The sequence below is a fragment of the Oculina patagonica genome, chromosome 14 (genome assembly GCF_052425735.1).
Source record: "Oculina patagonica isolate OP01 chromosome 14, crgOcupat, whole genome shotgun sequence".
NCBI lineage: Eukaryota > Metazoa > Cnidaria > Anthozoa > Scleractinia > Oculinidae > Oculina > Oculina patagonica.
In genome coordinates, this window is record NC_135771.1 from 4,858,956 (window position 1) to 4,871,877 (window position 12,922).

Sequence of the window (12,922 nt, forward strand, 5' to 3'; positions counted from 1 at the left end):
AAAAGGAGCGAAGGCTGATTTTTTTCGCGGTTTATTCGCACGGATTATAAATCTGTCAACTACAGACTCACAAGTCTCGTGATGTCTTCGTTGTTGAGCTCGTGGAAGCGACTGTAATTGGACCTTTCACGCGAGAAAACGCGTGTTAATGTACACATTGTACGCTTCACGTGAACAAGGAAGTATTTCTCTTTCAGATGTTGCATGCGCGCGTTGTCTTGGCAACGACCCTTGACGACCTCATAACATAGATGCTAATTCAGAAGGAAACTGAAAGTGTTTGCTTGTAATAATATATACAAGATTTATTTGCTCATAAGTGTGACAAAGTACGAAAGTTTTCCTTGGCGAGCTATCTTCTTGTTAAAAATCCGATTCCACATGGACTTTCTCGACTTGACTTGCCGAATTCTTCATTTCAAAACTGACAGTTGATTTTTAATTCCAAGAAATACCTTGTTACGTAAATAGTGGAACCAGTACCGCGATCGGTAGAAGACATTTAAAGAAGGTTTGTTAATTAAGCCGATTTGTTTTTTCTCGTCTAAATTTTCGGTGACATCTGTTCACCTTCATCAGAGTGCCTTGTTACGTGTTCTGTGCTTTACACACGATTCGCGGAAAACCCGACAAATTATTTACCTTTTATGATTAAGTATCCTGTTAATATAAATGCCGTGAATTTTTGCAATGAGCTTCTTTGATTTAAATCTTTCAAGTTGCATTTAATTTATGTTCACAGATGGAATACTATAAAGTTGTGGAGCCGGTTGATGATCGTCCTGACAATGTTTCAGATGTCAGGGAATATCAAGGTAAAATTGTAGGAATAAAAAACAACTGAGTTTTAGCTTTTTTATATTCGTTTTCTGAAGGAAAATGACTTGACCTTCTTTACATGAGAGCCGAGATGAGTTTCATCCCGATGAATTTCGTCCCGGGATGAAAAAAATTTCATTTTACATGAGCGTGTTCATCCCGGGATGCCGGGACGTAAGTCGTCCCGCCCGAGTTGAATTCATCTCGCCCGTGCTAACATAACATTATATTTCATCCCGGAAAGACTGTTTACATGGGGTTTTCGTCACGTTTCATCCCGGGATGACATTTCATCCCGGTGCTTAGGACAGGAATGAAATCGTCCCGAGATGAGTTCATCCCGGGACGAAATCATGTATCATCATGTAAACAGCAACAAGGAAATGACCAGACACCGAGATGAATTCATCCCGGACGAAAACTCTCATGTAAAGAGGCCCTAAAACTGTCATCTGTAGTAGCGCACTCATGCTCTTAAACTTTATACCATCAATTTGCAAAATCATGCATACACCAAATTGCAATAAAGTTGTCATAGAAAAAAGTAAAAAGTAAAATGTCAAATAGGAATTAATAAAGTGCATGCATCAAATTAATTCGTATAAATGGTCTAAAAATGCCTCAATATATGAATAAATCGATTTATCTTGTTACGGCATAAAACAATATAATGGACTAAAAGTGTGCAGATAAAAACTTGTGAGTTCTCTGTAAATGCTACCAGTTATGAAACTACGCTAATTAATTCCTATTTACTTTTTTCTTTTTTCTACTTTCTGTGACAACGTTGTTGCAATTACGTGTATTTTCATGTTTCTACTTTGAAAAAAGTCAGTATAGCCTGCAGGTATGTAAAAAGAAAACAACAGTATCTCTTGCCAACTTCTGAAGTTAAGTTGGACTCGAGAAAGGAGACATTGCTGCATTTTAAATAATCAAATTTAAAGAAGCAATGTCACTACATTTCAAGTCATTTTTCTGTTAAGTTATAAATTGAAGGAAACCTTAAAATAACAGTTTTCTAACATGGGGAAAACACTAAAGGAGTAGTAAAAACCCCGAAAATAGAATGGTTTCGAGTGAAAAATATTAAGACGGATTACCAACGACAAACTTGAAAATTTTTGCCAATGTTTTTAAGATGCGTTGTCTGTGAGGTAGCTACTTTAAAAGTGTCTCGTTACGTATAAAAATTTAGACAAAATTTACGAGATTCGAGACGAAAAATTCCATCATGGAATGATTGATGACGTAGCACGACGTAGACCTGGGAAGTGTCTCTGATTGGTTCAACGAAGGGGAGAAATATCCAATCAGAGACACTCTCAGCTTAACTGTAACAACCAATCAGATACTATTGGTTGAATTGGGAAATTCCATAGACTCCAGTCTTTTATGCCTTAAAGGTGTAAAATATGGCTCTAAATCTGCTTCCACGGTTTAACGCTTTTCTACCTTAACTAACAGGTCGTTTTAAGCGAGCCGTAGCCTTGCACATGGCGAAGAAACGTGAACGACGCCAAAAACGTGCCGCCATGAAGGCAAAGATGATTGATCAGCTGAAAAAGAAGGCTGAAGAGTGTGGAATAAAACTGGAAACCAGGCCAGGTTAGTGTGCGGGAAACGAGTTAGAAATTAAAAAAAGGGATAAGGAGGGTACCTGAAGCCCTCATGGAGAGGACTGTCCGGAGGCCAAGTTCTTTTCTTGGAGCCAAGATAGGAATGTTAATATTTTTTCCTTGGTTTTCTTAGGCATGCACTGGACACTTGGAACCCAGCGTTTTGTTAGGGCGTAGTCCTATATCTCTTTAGAACCCTAAATATTGATATTACGGCTATTTCTGGCAAACACGTTTTTAGCAAAGAGGACACTTGTTTTAAGTTATTTTAGTGTAATCGTATGTATGAATGTAGGCTTGCAAAGGTGCCCAACAACGCACGGAAGTTATCATTAGAGTTGTTTGCCAGCCAGTGCTAGTGTCAAGTCTTTGATCCTCGCTTGAACCTGATGGTTCCGTTTTCCTGTGGAGTAGAATTCGCACTTTTTTATTCATTAACTGACTTTGTGTACCAACGTAAAGTCAGTCCTCCTTTACGGCTCTGAAACGTGGAGAGTAACAAAAGCGAACTCCACCAAACTGCAGACCTTTATCAACAAATGCCTGAGATCCATCATGGGCATCCACTGGCCAGAGGTCATAACAAATGAAGAGCTTTGGACAACAACTGAGCAGGAAAGGATCAACATCCAGATAAGAAGGCGAAAGTGGGGTTGGATTGGGCACACCCTCAGGAAAACAAACTGCAATGTCACCAAGCAGGCACTGAGATGGAACCCACAGGGGAAGAGGAGCCGAGGCCGTCCCAGAAACAGCTGGAGGAGGACGGTAGATGACGAGGCGAGCAAAGCAGGCTACACCTGGACGCAGATTGAAAGGATAGCCCAAAACAGAACACGATGGCGAGCAGTGGTTTCCGTGGACCTATGCTCCATGGGGAGCGAAAGGGTTTAAGAAGAAGAAGAAGAACTGACTTTGTTCCCAACTTTCCTCTTGGAGAACAGGACCATTAACTCGCTTCCACTCTGTCTCTTGCAAGGTTGACTGCTTCTGTCCAGGTGGCAAAACCAATCTTCTGTCTTTCTCCCTCCAATGTTCCCCTTTATGTCTCTTTTGGTCGCCCTCTGCTCCTCGTTCCCTCTGGTGCCCAAAGAGCAATGCGCGAATTCTGTTGGTGGTCCATGCGCAGTACATGCCCTATCCAACGTCATCTTCGCCTCCTTATCTGCCTGTCGCCTTATCCTAAACACTTCCTTAAAATTGGCAGTTAATTTCTTTTTTTTTAAATTCCTTTTTTCATAGCTGGATACGTCTATCAAGTGGGCGCTGACCTGACATCACCGGAAGTGAGGTACACTGTGATGCCCCCACCCCCATATGAGGAACACGAGAAGCCTTATCACAGGGAGGGCTTGGCCGAACTGGAGGCAGCTAGAAAGGCTTAGATTGGTAAGAGGGTTAATCATGATATACTGTACTAATTAAACCCCAGTGTACTTCGGTTCACCGTTGACTCAGCCAAACAAAGGTATCCCTTATATAGGAGGATTTCTTCGATATCTTAAATTCACAAATGAAACAGAGGCGATATCAAAAACTACTTCTCTGAGGAACTTGGGACTTTCAAGCACTTTTATTTAATTAAGAAGATCGAAATTCTCAAAGCAACCTTTGATATCCCCTGACATTTTTCTCCTCCTCTCTCCCCGCAGTAGTACTTTCACACGGTTCTGTACAAGGTGGTTCTAACTTTTAAGTCTGTGGATGAAACCCTTGTGTGTGAGCATTCAAATAAGAGCTATTGAGCAGTACTTTCATGTGGTATTGTTTATTATGCTGTACAAGGTGGTTCTAACTTTTAAGTCTGTGGATGAAACCCTTGTGTGTGAGCATTCAAATAAGAGCTATTGAGCAGTACTTTAGTGTGTGGCAATTTAAATGAAAGCTATTGAGCAGTACGTTCACGTGATACTGCACTGCAAAAAGTTGGTTCATCTTTACTATGCTTGGTATCGTGTTAAGTTAACAATATTTTCTTTCTCTACAGGTCAGATGCTGCCGACACCTTGGATTAAATAAAGTAGATGTTAAAAGCAAAAGACACGTCAAAAGGAACTAATGTTCCAACATAAAAATAAAGAAGCTTTATATAGATCAAACATGCTAGAGATTTAGACTAAGCTGCGAAAATTAAATATATTTGCTGGGATTATAGAGCCGCGCACGAGGAGTGGAACACGCCGGAAAAAAGTGGCCGTGTGAAGACTGGAGGCGAGGCTTTTCTTAACGTGTCCATTTGGGAGTCCATTTTTTTTCGCGTTTTCTTCTCGTCCATGCACGGATCCAGAAAAGGAAAAATAGGGACTGTTTGAAGTCTAGACGTAGCCGCACTTTACTGTGATTTTAAACGAGCGAAATTAAATTAAAATATTCAAAATATAAACTATCCTCCTCAGACTCTTTTCTTTTCCTACTCCACGACTTTGGCCAGACTTTGGCCATTGATTGACGACTCGCCATATAGTTAAAGGTTGCCTTGCATACAGTCAAATCTCGCCTTGCGGACACCCCGCTATTACGGACGACAAAATCCAGATCCCCGGTGATGAAAATGAAAAAAAAAAAAAAAAAGCTTGAACTATTGCCTTTTGCTCATATTGGAAGCAAAAGCCACAGTCCTTGCAGGCGCAGTTTCTCAATCAGAGTTGTTCGTCTTGCACGGTCATCAAGGACGAGGGTTCCCATACTCCTGATTGAAAAATCGTTGACCTTTGAAACAATGAATAATGCGACCCAAATGTTCACTGGGAAATATGAAAAATAATCGTCGTCTTTGACAGAACAAACATGATAATAAGGCAAGTTGCATTAATCATGCTCCCAAGGCCTCAAAGTCAAAGAAAGACAATATCTTGATTATCAATAAAAGGAATATTACTAAGCTTATCAAGTTTGTCTACCTAGTATAAAATTGGGTCATATCGTTCATGGCTTATGCTTTTTATATGGTCAACGTTTCTTCAATTAGGTGTACTCGATTTGGCAAGAATGCTGCCGCCGCAGGAAAAACGTTTTATCACAGCAACAATCCCTGAGCTTTTTACGCAAGCTCCGTATCCAGGCACCGCTGAGCTGCTTTCATTATCGTCCTTACAGCCCTTTTTGTCTCTTAAGAGGAGGCATTGGCACGAGCCGAACAAAGGGTTCTGGAGACACAGGATTTCCAGTCCTAGATTCTTTGTGTTATTCAAATGTTTGACTCAGAGCGGTGGTTGTTTTGACAGGTCCAGGCTATTTTTGTAAGTGAAAAACCATTACGTCAGCAATGGTGGATCTAGGGGAGGGGCCGCGGAGCCCTGGCCCCCACCATTTTTTAGGCCAAACTGAGGCCCAAAGGGCAGGGAAAAATTATTTTCGAGAGCGTCCCCCCCACCCCCCTGACTACTGGGTCACTAGGGTCAGGATGATCGGACCCCAACTAAGCTGAAGGTCTGGATCCGCCACTGGTCAGTCACGCAATGTTTTTAAAGCAAGCTTCACGTGTAACCGCTTTTAAATAACGGCTGGTAGCCAGAGCATTTTTGAGCTCAACTCCACTTTGGAAGTGTCTTTCATTTTAATTACAAGAATTGTGTCTTATGCGCACAGATGGGCCGACAAGGTCGCGTATCCAGGGGCGGATCCAGGAATTCCTGAAAGGGGGGGTTGTACACTTTTAATAGGTTTCGACGTAATCTGCGTGGGTAGCGAGCGCCACAGGCGTGATCTTCTAGGGGGGTCCGGGAGCATGACCCCCCGGGAAAATTTTTCCGATTTTACCCTCTAAAACGCCATTTCCAGCATTCCTCGTAAAGCGTTTGTGAAGGCATGAAGTAAAATCTGGAGGTTACCTTTTCAACAAGAAAACCAAAATGAATAACGCATGATTAAAAGCAGTAAAAACGATAGTTATTAGTCGTTTTATAATATGCCTTGTTAATCGAACAATGTACAAAGCCCTCGCATATCTCGTCTACCTCGAATCTCTGAGAGTAATGCATAGCAATAACAGCGAGATATGAGAAGCGCTCTTTAGACAGTTTCATGAGCGAAAAAGACCACTCAGCTTCCGCACTACAGACTGGTAGGGTGCATACGATGAGGAGAAGACGATGGATGTTTGGAGAAGCATTCTCGTCACAGACATCAAGTGCTAGCAGAAGATTGCTTGGAAGCTCCTTCTTTGCTAACTGCCAATTAGTTTGCCATCTTCGGAAACTAAAGAAACGATTTACCCACCACTCACAGTGCCGTAGCAAGAATAAAATAAGTAAAGGGGGACGCGAGCGCCGGAAGCGCGAGCCGCTATGGGGTGTTTGGGGAATTGGGGGCATGCCCCCCAGAAAATTTTGAAATCTAGAGGCTTGGAAATGCTATTTCCAGCATTCTCCACGAGCTATTTGTGATTTACGCATATCGCGAATTATTTACTTCGTACACCGTCTCAGCAAACCAATGCACATTGAAGAGAGTATAACACTTGTAACGTCAATTACAAAATAGAAAACCGACTGTCTCTGTATCTTGAAACCAGCAAATGTTTCACCTTTCAGAGTCATCTTAGTAAGTTCGTAGTTGTCTGAGTTGCCTTAGAGGCAAACATAGACTTCATCGGCAGGTCGTTTTTTGAAAACTTCCCAAACAGGTGCTTGCACCGCTGGTTGTCCCCCCACAAATAAATTGGCGACCTCCACCATGTCAATAGCATCTGCCAATTCCTTGTGGACATGCAGAAGCATGAGGTGGTTGAGCCTGCCCTCTCCCTTGGTTGAACGCAGGTAGGTCTTGACTCGCTTTAAGGCGGAGAAGGAGCGCTCGCCGATGGCATTGGTAGCTGGCATGACAAGCATAAGCTTACCAAGGGTGCAAATCTCACTCAGTAGGAGTTTGCGAGCATTTCCGAGTGACTGAAAAAAGTCCAGCAGATCAGCGATGTCGAATCGGGAGGTGTCGTACCCCATTGCCTGCACTATTTCTGGAAGCAGGGCTGGGCTTCTAGCTTGTACTGCTGCAGGTCAGTATCCCCGTACACGGCCATAAAAGTTTTATTTTTAACCTTTTATACAGGTCTGATTTTACTTTTTGGGAAAAAAAAAAACTGGAGGGCACGAGCCCCCCCGACCCATCCCCTTGCTACGGCACTGACTCAGTTTTCAAGATGGTGCCGCGATAGAGGCACTTTGTTAAAGAATTGCTCGAGAACCGATGGTATTCTAGTTGTTGCTCATATTGAACTGTCGCGAAATATATTCTATCTTTTCTTAAACTTGACAATCAGTCACTGATTATTAGTGGAAGTGACACAACTACGTATGAAACAATTTTGTTCTATTATTTTTATCAAGAGCCAAACAAATAAAACAAATGCTGCTCAAAGGGGGGGTTGCAACCCCCTAAACCCCTCCCCTGGATCCACCTCTGTTATTGAAAGGGAGTGTGGGGAGGGACGGTCTCAGGTTGATCGGTACTTGCATGCATTGCATGCATGCAAGGAGTCGGAGTCGTGAAATTTATTCCGTGACGACTGAAACAAAGGTCGACAGAAGCTATGGATCCTGAAAGCTCCACGACCACGTCTTGGTTTATTTCAGTTCTGATCGGCGTTTTCGCAATCTATGTCGTTAAGCGATTAATTCCGCAATCGAAAGTTGATATCAAAGAAAAGTTTGTTCTCATTACGGGCTGTGACTCCGGCTTCGGTCGAGAAACGGCCATTCGACTGGACAAGATGGGAGTTCGTGTGCTGGCAACTTGTTTAACGAAAAAAGGAGAACAGAATTTGAGATCTGTGGCGAGCGACAAACTCAAAACATTTCAGATGGATGTGACAAACTCACAGCAGATCAAAGATGTTTACGAGGAGGTCAAAGGACAGATTCCTCTTGACACAGGTATAAAAAACATAAGCTTATTCAAATTTTAACAATAACAATATAATCTTCCATCGAATAAACATTTTACGCTCACACGATCTTTCTCTAGACCATGTTAGAACTTCATTGTTGTTGTTCAGTGTTGTTGTTAATCTTGCGACCAAAAAACAGAATTTGACAGTCGTTTCTCTGCAATTGAATTCAATTTATAATTTATGTACGTACGGATTAGCTAGAAGCATATCCTTTTCTTAATTTATGCTAAATTATGTGATCTGCAAGGCTGCAATGTTTGTCACGCAACACAACAACAAAAACAACAAAATGCACATAACGAACTGTTTGGTTGTGAACTTATACTTTTTTGTTTTTCTTTTGTCAATGGAATGGATTGCAGGATTGTGGGGCCTGGTTAATAATGCTGGAATTCTTTATTTGCGTCCTATTGAATGGTCACCAATGGAGATCTTTAAACGTACTGCAGACGTAAATCTCTGGGGAATGATTGATGTCACTAAAACATTTCTACCACTGGTGAAAAAGGCCCAGGGAAGGGTTGTAAATTTCTCAAGTGTTGCTGGTGAGTAAAGGTTTATACGGTATATATTACAACATAGGTAGCGGAGCAGGGGGGGGGGGGGGGTGGCATTTCAGCGACCCACAGCAACCCACTCCGGGAAAACATGGGCTATAGGTGGGGATTTGAGGGGACTTCGACTCTTTGGCAAGCTAAAACGTGCTCTGCTAAATTGGAAAATACCCATATCTTACTTTGCATTGTCAGAATGGTGGTGATTTACTTTATTTTCTATGACGGTACAACCTAAAAATCATATCATGATCAACACTGGGTCTTGAACATTTTAAGTGATTCCAAACATCTTAGGTGGTATCAAATAGCAATGATGGGTAACTAAGGGTAGTCCTCCCAAGAAATGAGCATCCTCAGATGTGACCTTCCATGCCTGTAACTTTTTTTAGTTTTGAATAACAATATCTAATTGTACCTTATTTCCAATCGATCATTGCAACAGGTCGACTTTCCTGCAATTTCTATGGAGCTTATTCTGTCAGTAAGTATGGAGTACAAGCGTTTTCAGATGCTCTCAGACGTGAGATGTATCCCTGGGGAATAAAAGTGAGCATCATGGAACCAGGCGGATTCAAAACACAAATAACAGAGCCGCAAGTGGTTGAAAAACAGATGAGACAAGGCTGGGATGACTTAAGTGAAGACCTTAAAAAAGAGTATGGAAAGGATTACTTGGAAAAAGGTTTAACATAAGAGGATTAAATTTGAGGATAAATAAAGTTTTTTGTTATGTTAATTTATGTTAAGATAATCGCTTACTGAGAGTGGGCCAGTCATAGCAGACTTTCCTTGACTGTCATGCAATTTTTTCTTTCCTGTATATCACGCAATCTTTTCTTTTCATTTGGGCATAAAAAATTGCATAGTGAGCCCAAAGTCTGTCTTCTAGGAGGCTAACCCATTCCTAGCTAGAATAAGTTTTTTTTTCATTTTTGAAAGAGCCTTGCATGACTTGGTGGAATGGCCATTTCTGGGTTACATATTACCTTAAAAAAAAACTCCTGATGCAAACCCCTAAAATTTTAACAAAAGTGATTTTTACTCTCTTACCATTTTCATGCAAATAAAAATGAACCAGGTTAATATAGTATACAGTGGTGGATCTAGGGAGGGGCCCCTATTCTCCCTCACTGCCATATTAAGTGTTTTTATGCAATGCTCCTTCCCACTGACGACACTAAAAATGGCTGCAAGGAAGTTTAGGTAGACCCGGACTTCTCCTTTTGTTTTGTAAAATACATTTTTTTCAGTTGACCCCCTCCTGCTAAACATTTTTGGGTTTTGGGTAAATACAGAAAAAAAAAACCCTCCCCGTAGATTTATGTCTGGATCTGCCACTGCTATCAAGTTACTGATCCATAGCCTGTGAACAAGCCCCCTTAGGGGTAAGGTAAAGGGTAAGGGGTGGAGGCCAAGACTCTACAGTAGAAAAACGATAGCATGTAGAGGGTGCAAAACTCACAGACGTGAATTTTAAAACCCTTTTCTAATCACTTCAATTACATGTACTGTTATCTTTTTCAGGTGTTAAGTTTTTTACTACCTTCCCCTTGCCATCCGGTCTAAATCAAGTCACCGACGCTGTTGTTGATGCGCTTACGTCACAGTCACCACGTGACCGCTATCTGGTCGGTTTTGACGCGCGGTTTTTCTTTGGATTACTCATTTGGTTTCCAACAGCCGTGGCCGACTTTATTATAACGCGCCTGGTGCTTAGGCTCCCAACGCCACCGGGAAGCAAGTGATGTAACGCCATATTTGAAGTGTAAACGAAAACATAGGGGCTTTATTCTTTTCGAATTTATGTAGCCAAAGGAAGGACTCATTTTCATGTATGCTGTCTTCTTCTTTTGCTATCGGCACCGCAATGTACACTCTTTTCTTTTTGTAAGAATTATATTGTATTTTTTCGGCTTACTGGGCCATCCCAATAAAATGTTTCGATCCCATCGCCCGACCGACCTATTTTTTTTTTTTAGAAAAGTAAAAAAAATCCAGATTCGCTAGTCAAAGAAGCAAGTACTTTAATAATATTTATTTACAAGCAAACGATCTTGTTTTATTAACAACAATTAGTATGATGTGATGTCCCTGTCTTTAATTAACATCGATACTAAGTTTTTTAAAGGCTGTTTAGACATTTGATAGTCGTGTTAATATACATATTTTATAGCGAACGAAAAGATCACGTTTTCGGTTTATTCTCAACATATTCTTAAAATTTTGCAAATTTCAGCCTTGATATTCTTATAAAATATATTTAATAGCCTCAAATTTGCAACCAAATTGAATTTCGTCACAGTATGTTAAATGTGTCCAATGTGTTGATATTCATATTATTTTTGGGTTGCACAATAGATATACTTTCTTGATTAACACAGACGTTTCAGTTTGGGCCACTGACGGCAAACGGAAGACGAATGTTAAATTTTTGGCGAACTTTAACTTCCAAAAAATTCATAAGTTAAAAAGCCTTCGTTTTAGCACTTACAACTTGAATTTATGATTAAAAAAATCGCTAATACACGCCAACAACAACAACGTTCCACTTCTGGTTGCTGTCCGTGCCTCGTTTAAACTAAAATTTGCACCAAACTCCATTCTTTGTACTCGCGAGATTGATTTCCTGTGCTAATAAATCATGTATATATTAGAAGTCTGCTTTCTCGATTTCTTTAAGGTTTACAGTCCAGTTCGACGTCTTTGTGTGATTCAGGGTCGTAGTCCCTTGCTAGGGGGGTCTGCGGTCATGCCTCCAGAAAATGTTGAAATCTAGAAACTCTTGCCTCGACCTAGTCTGAAATTCAGCCGTCCTCTCGACCCATCCCCCCAACGAAGGGGCGCGCCTCTCGCCCGCGCCCCTTCGTTGGGGGGATGGGTCGAGAGGACGGCTGAATTTCAGACTAGCCTCGACCCTTTCAGAATGTAATCGGTAGCCTATATAGCTGCAGCATAATACAAAAGACTCACAAGGAAAGGGTTTAGCTTGCTTCGCACTCGTGTCCATTTCAAATCGCCCTTTTTCATTGCCTGCCCAAAGACAGGCTTTATTCGCGGAGTTTTATTATTGCTGGATCCTAGATGACAAGTGTTGCTGTCGAAACTTTATCAAAAATAAAAAGAGTTTTCATTTTTCTTAAACCGACCGGTCTACAGTCAACTCTCTCTTAACAGACACCTCTACAAGACGAACACCTCTTTAAGACGGACACCTGATGTTGGTCCCCGTCCCAGCTTCTGCCGTTTTTCAGTCATTTTACTGTAACTAAACTCCGGACAGACACGTCTCTCAAACTAAATAAAGTTCAATATTAATAAAGTTTACCTTAACTTGATGGTATGTGTGTGTTATTTTCGCCGAAGCAAACAAATAAAGAGCGAGCAGACTTAGTTCTAATTTGTCACACACCATAATTTTACTTTATTTTGTAGTTCAAAGTAGTTCAACTTAATAATTATAGGCTATTATAGTGCTTTTTTGCTACAGGAATCCGACGTCTCAGCATTTTGGAAAAATGTGACATTCGAGATACTAAGATGAACTTTTTGTTTCGTACTCCTTCTATTTCAGTGGAATCACCTTAACGCTTAAATTTAGTCCTAGGATCGCGCACTATGTCAGCCAGAGTTACGTAACTAAAAGTTGTATTTTTTTTAACCATTAGGAAACAATAAGGGTCTTAGGAATATCTATTTAATAGTAGCAATCAATAGCATTTGCCACGTAAGAAATTGTAGCAAAAGTTATATAAAATCCCCGATCGCAACCTTAAGAAATACGCTCTACTAAAGATGAAGTCTTCAAATTCGAGAAAAAAAGTGTAGGCGAATCGACTTTTGTGTAGGCGAAACAACTCAGGTCGTGTAGGCGAATCGACTTTACTGTAGGCGAATCAACCTGTAGGCGAAACTACTTGTAGGCGAAACGACTGACATTCCGGGTTCCTTTTTTCCTCTCGAGCAACTTGTTGCATTTTGAGCAATTTCCAGACCGAAGGTCTCCGAAGATTATCCGAGTGTTGTTCAAAGGCAATACAAAC

The 12,922-nt window shown here is 41.0% G+C and overlaps 2 protein-coding genes across 2 annotated transcripts; both read left to right on the forward strand.

Moving 5' to 3' along the window:
• The first annotated feature begins 351 nt into the window (after positions 1-351).
• Positions 352-4,824, forward strand: LOC144638355 (uncharacterized). Its single transcript, XM_078497576.1, has 5 exons — positions 352-511; positions 743-815; positions 2,287-2,427; positions 3,681-3,827; positions 4,426-4,824. The coding sequence occupies exons 2-4, from the start codon at positions 743-745 to the stop codon at positions 3,821-3,823; spliced, it is 357 nt and encodes a 118-aa protein (XP_078353702.1). The 5' UTR covers positions 352-511; the 3' UTR covers positions 3,824-3,827; positions 4,426-4,824.
• Positions 4,825-4,972: 148 nt separating this feature from the next.
• Positions 4,973-11,546, forward strand: LOC144638255 (17-beta-hydroxysteroid dehydrogenase type 6-like). Its single transcript, XM_078497474.1, has 4 exons — positions 4,973-8,308; positions 8,688-8,870; positions 9,325-9,564; positions 10,407-11,546. The coding sequence occupies exons 1-4, from the start codon at positions 7,966-7,968 to the stop codon at positions 10,625-10,627; spliced, it is 987 nt and encodes a 328-aa protein (XP_078353600.1). The 5' UTR covers positions 4,973-7,965; the 3' UTR covers positions 10,628-11,546.
• The last annotated feature ends 1,376 nt before the right edge of the window (positions 11,547-12,922 follow it).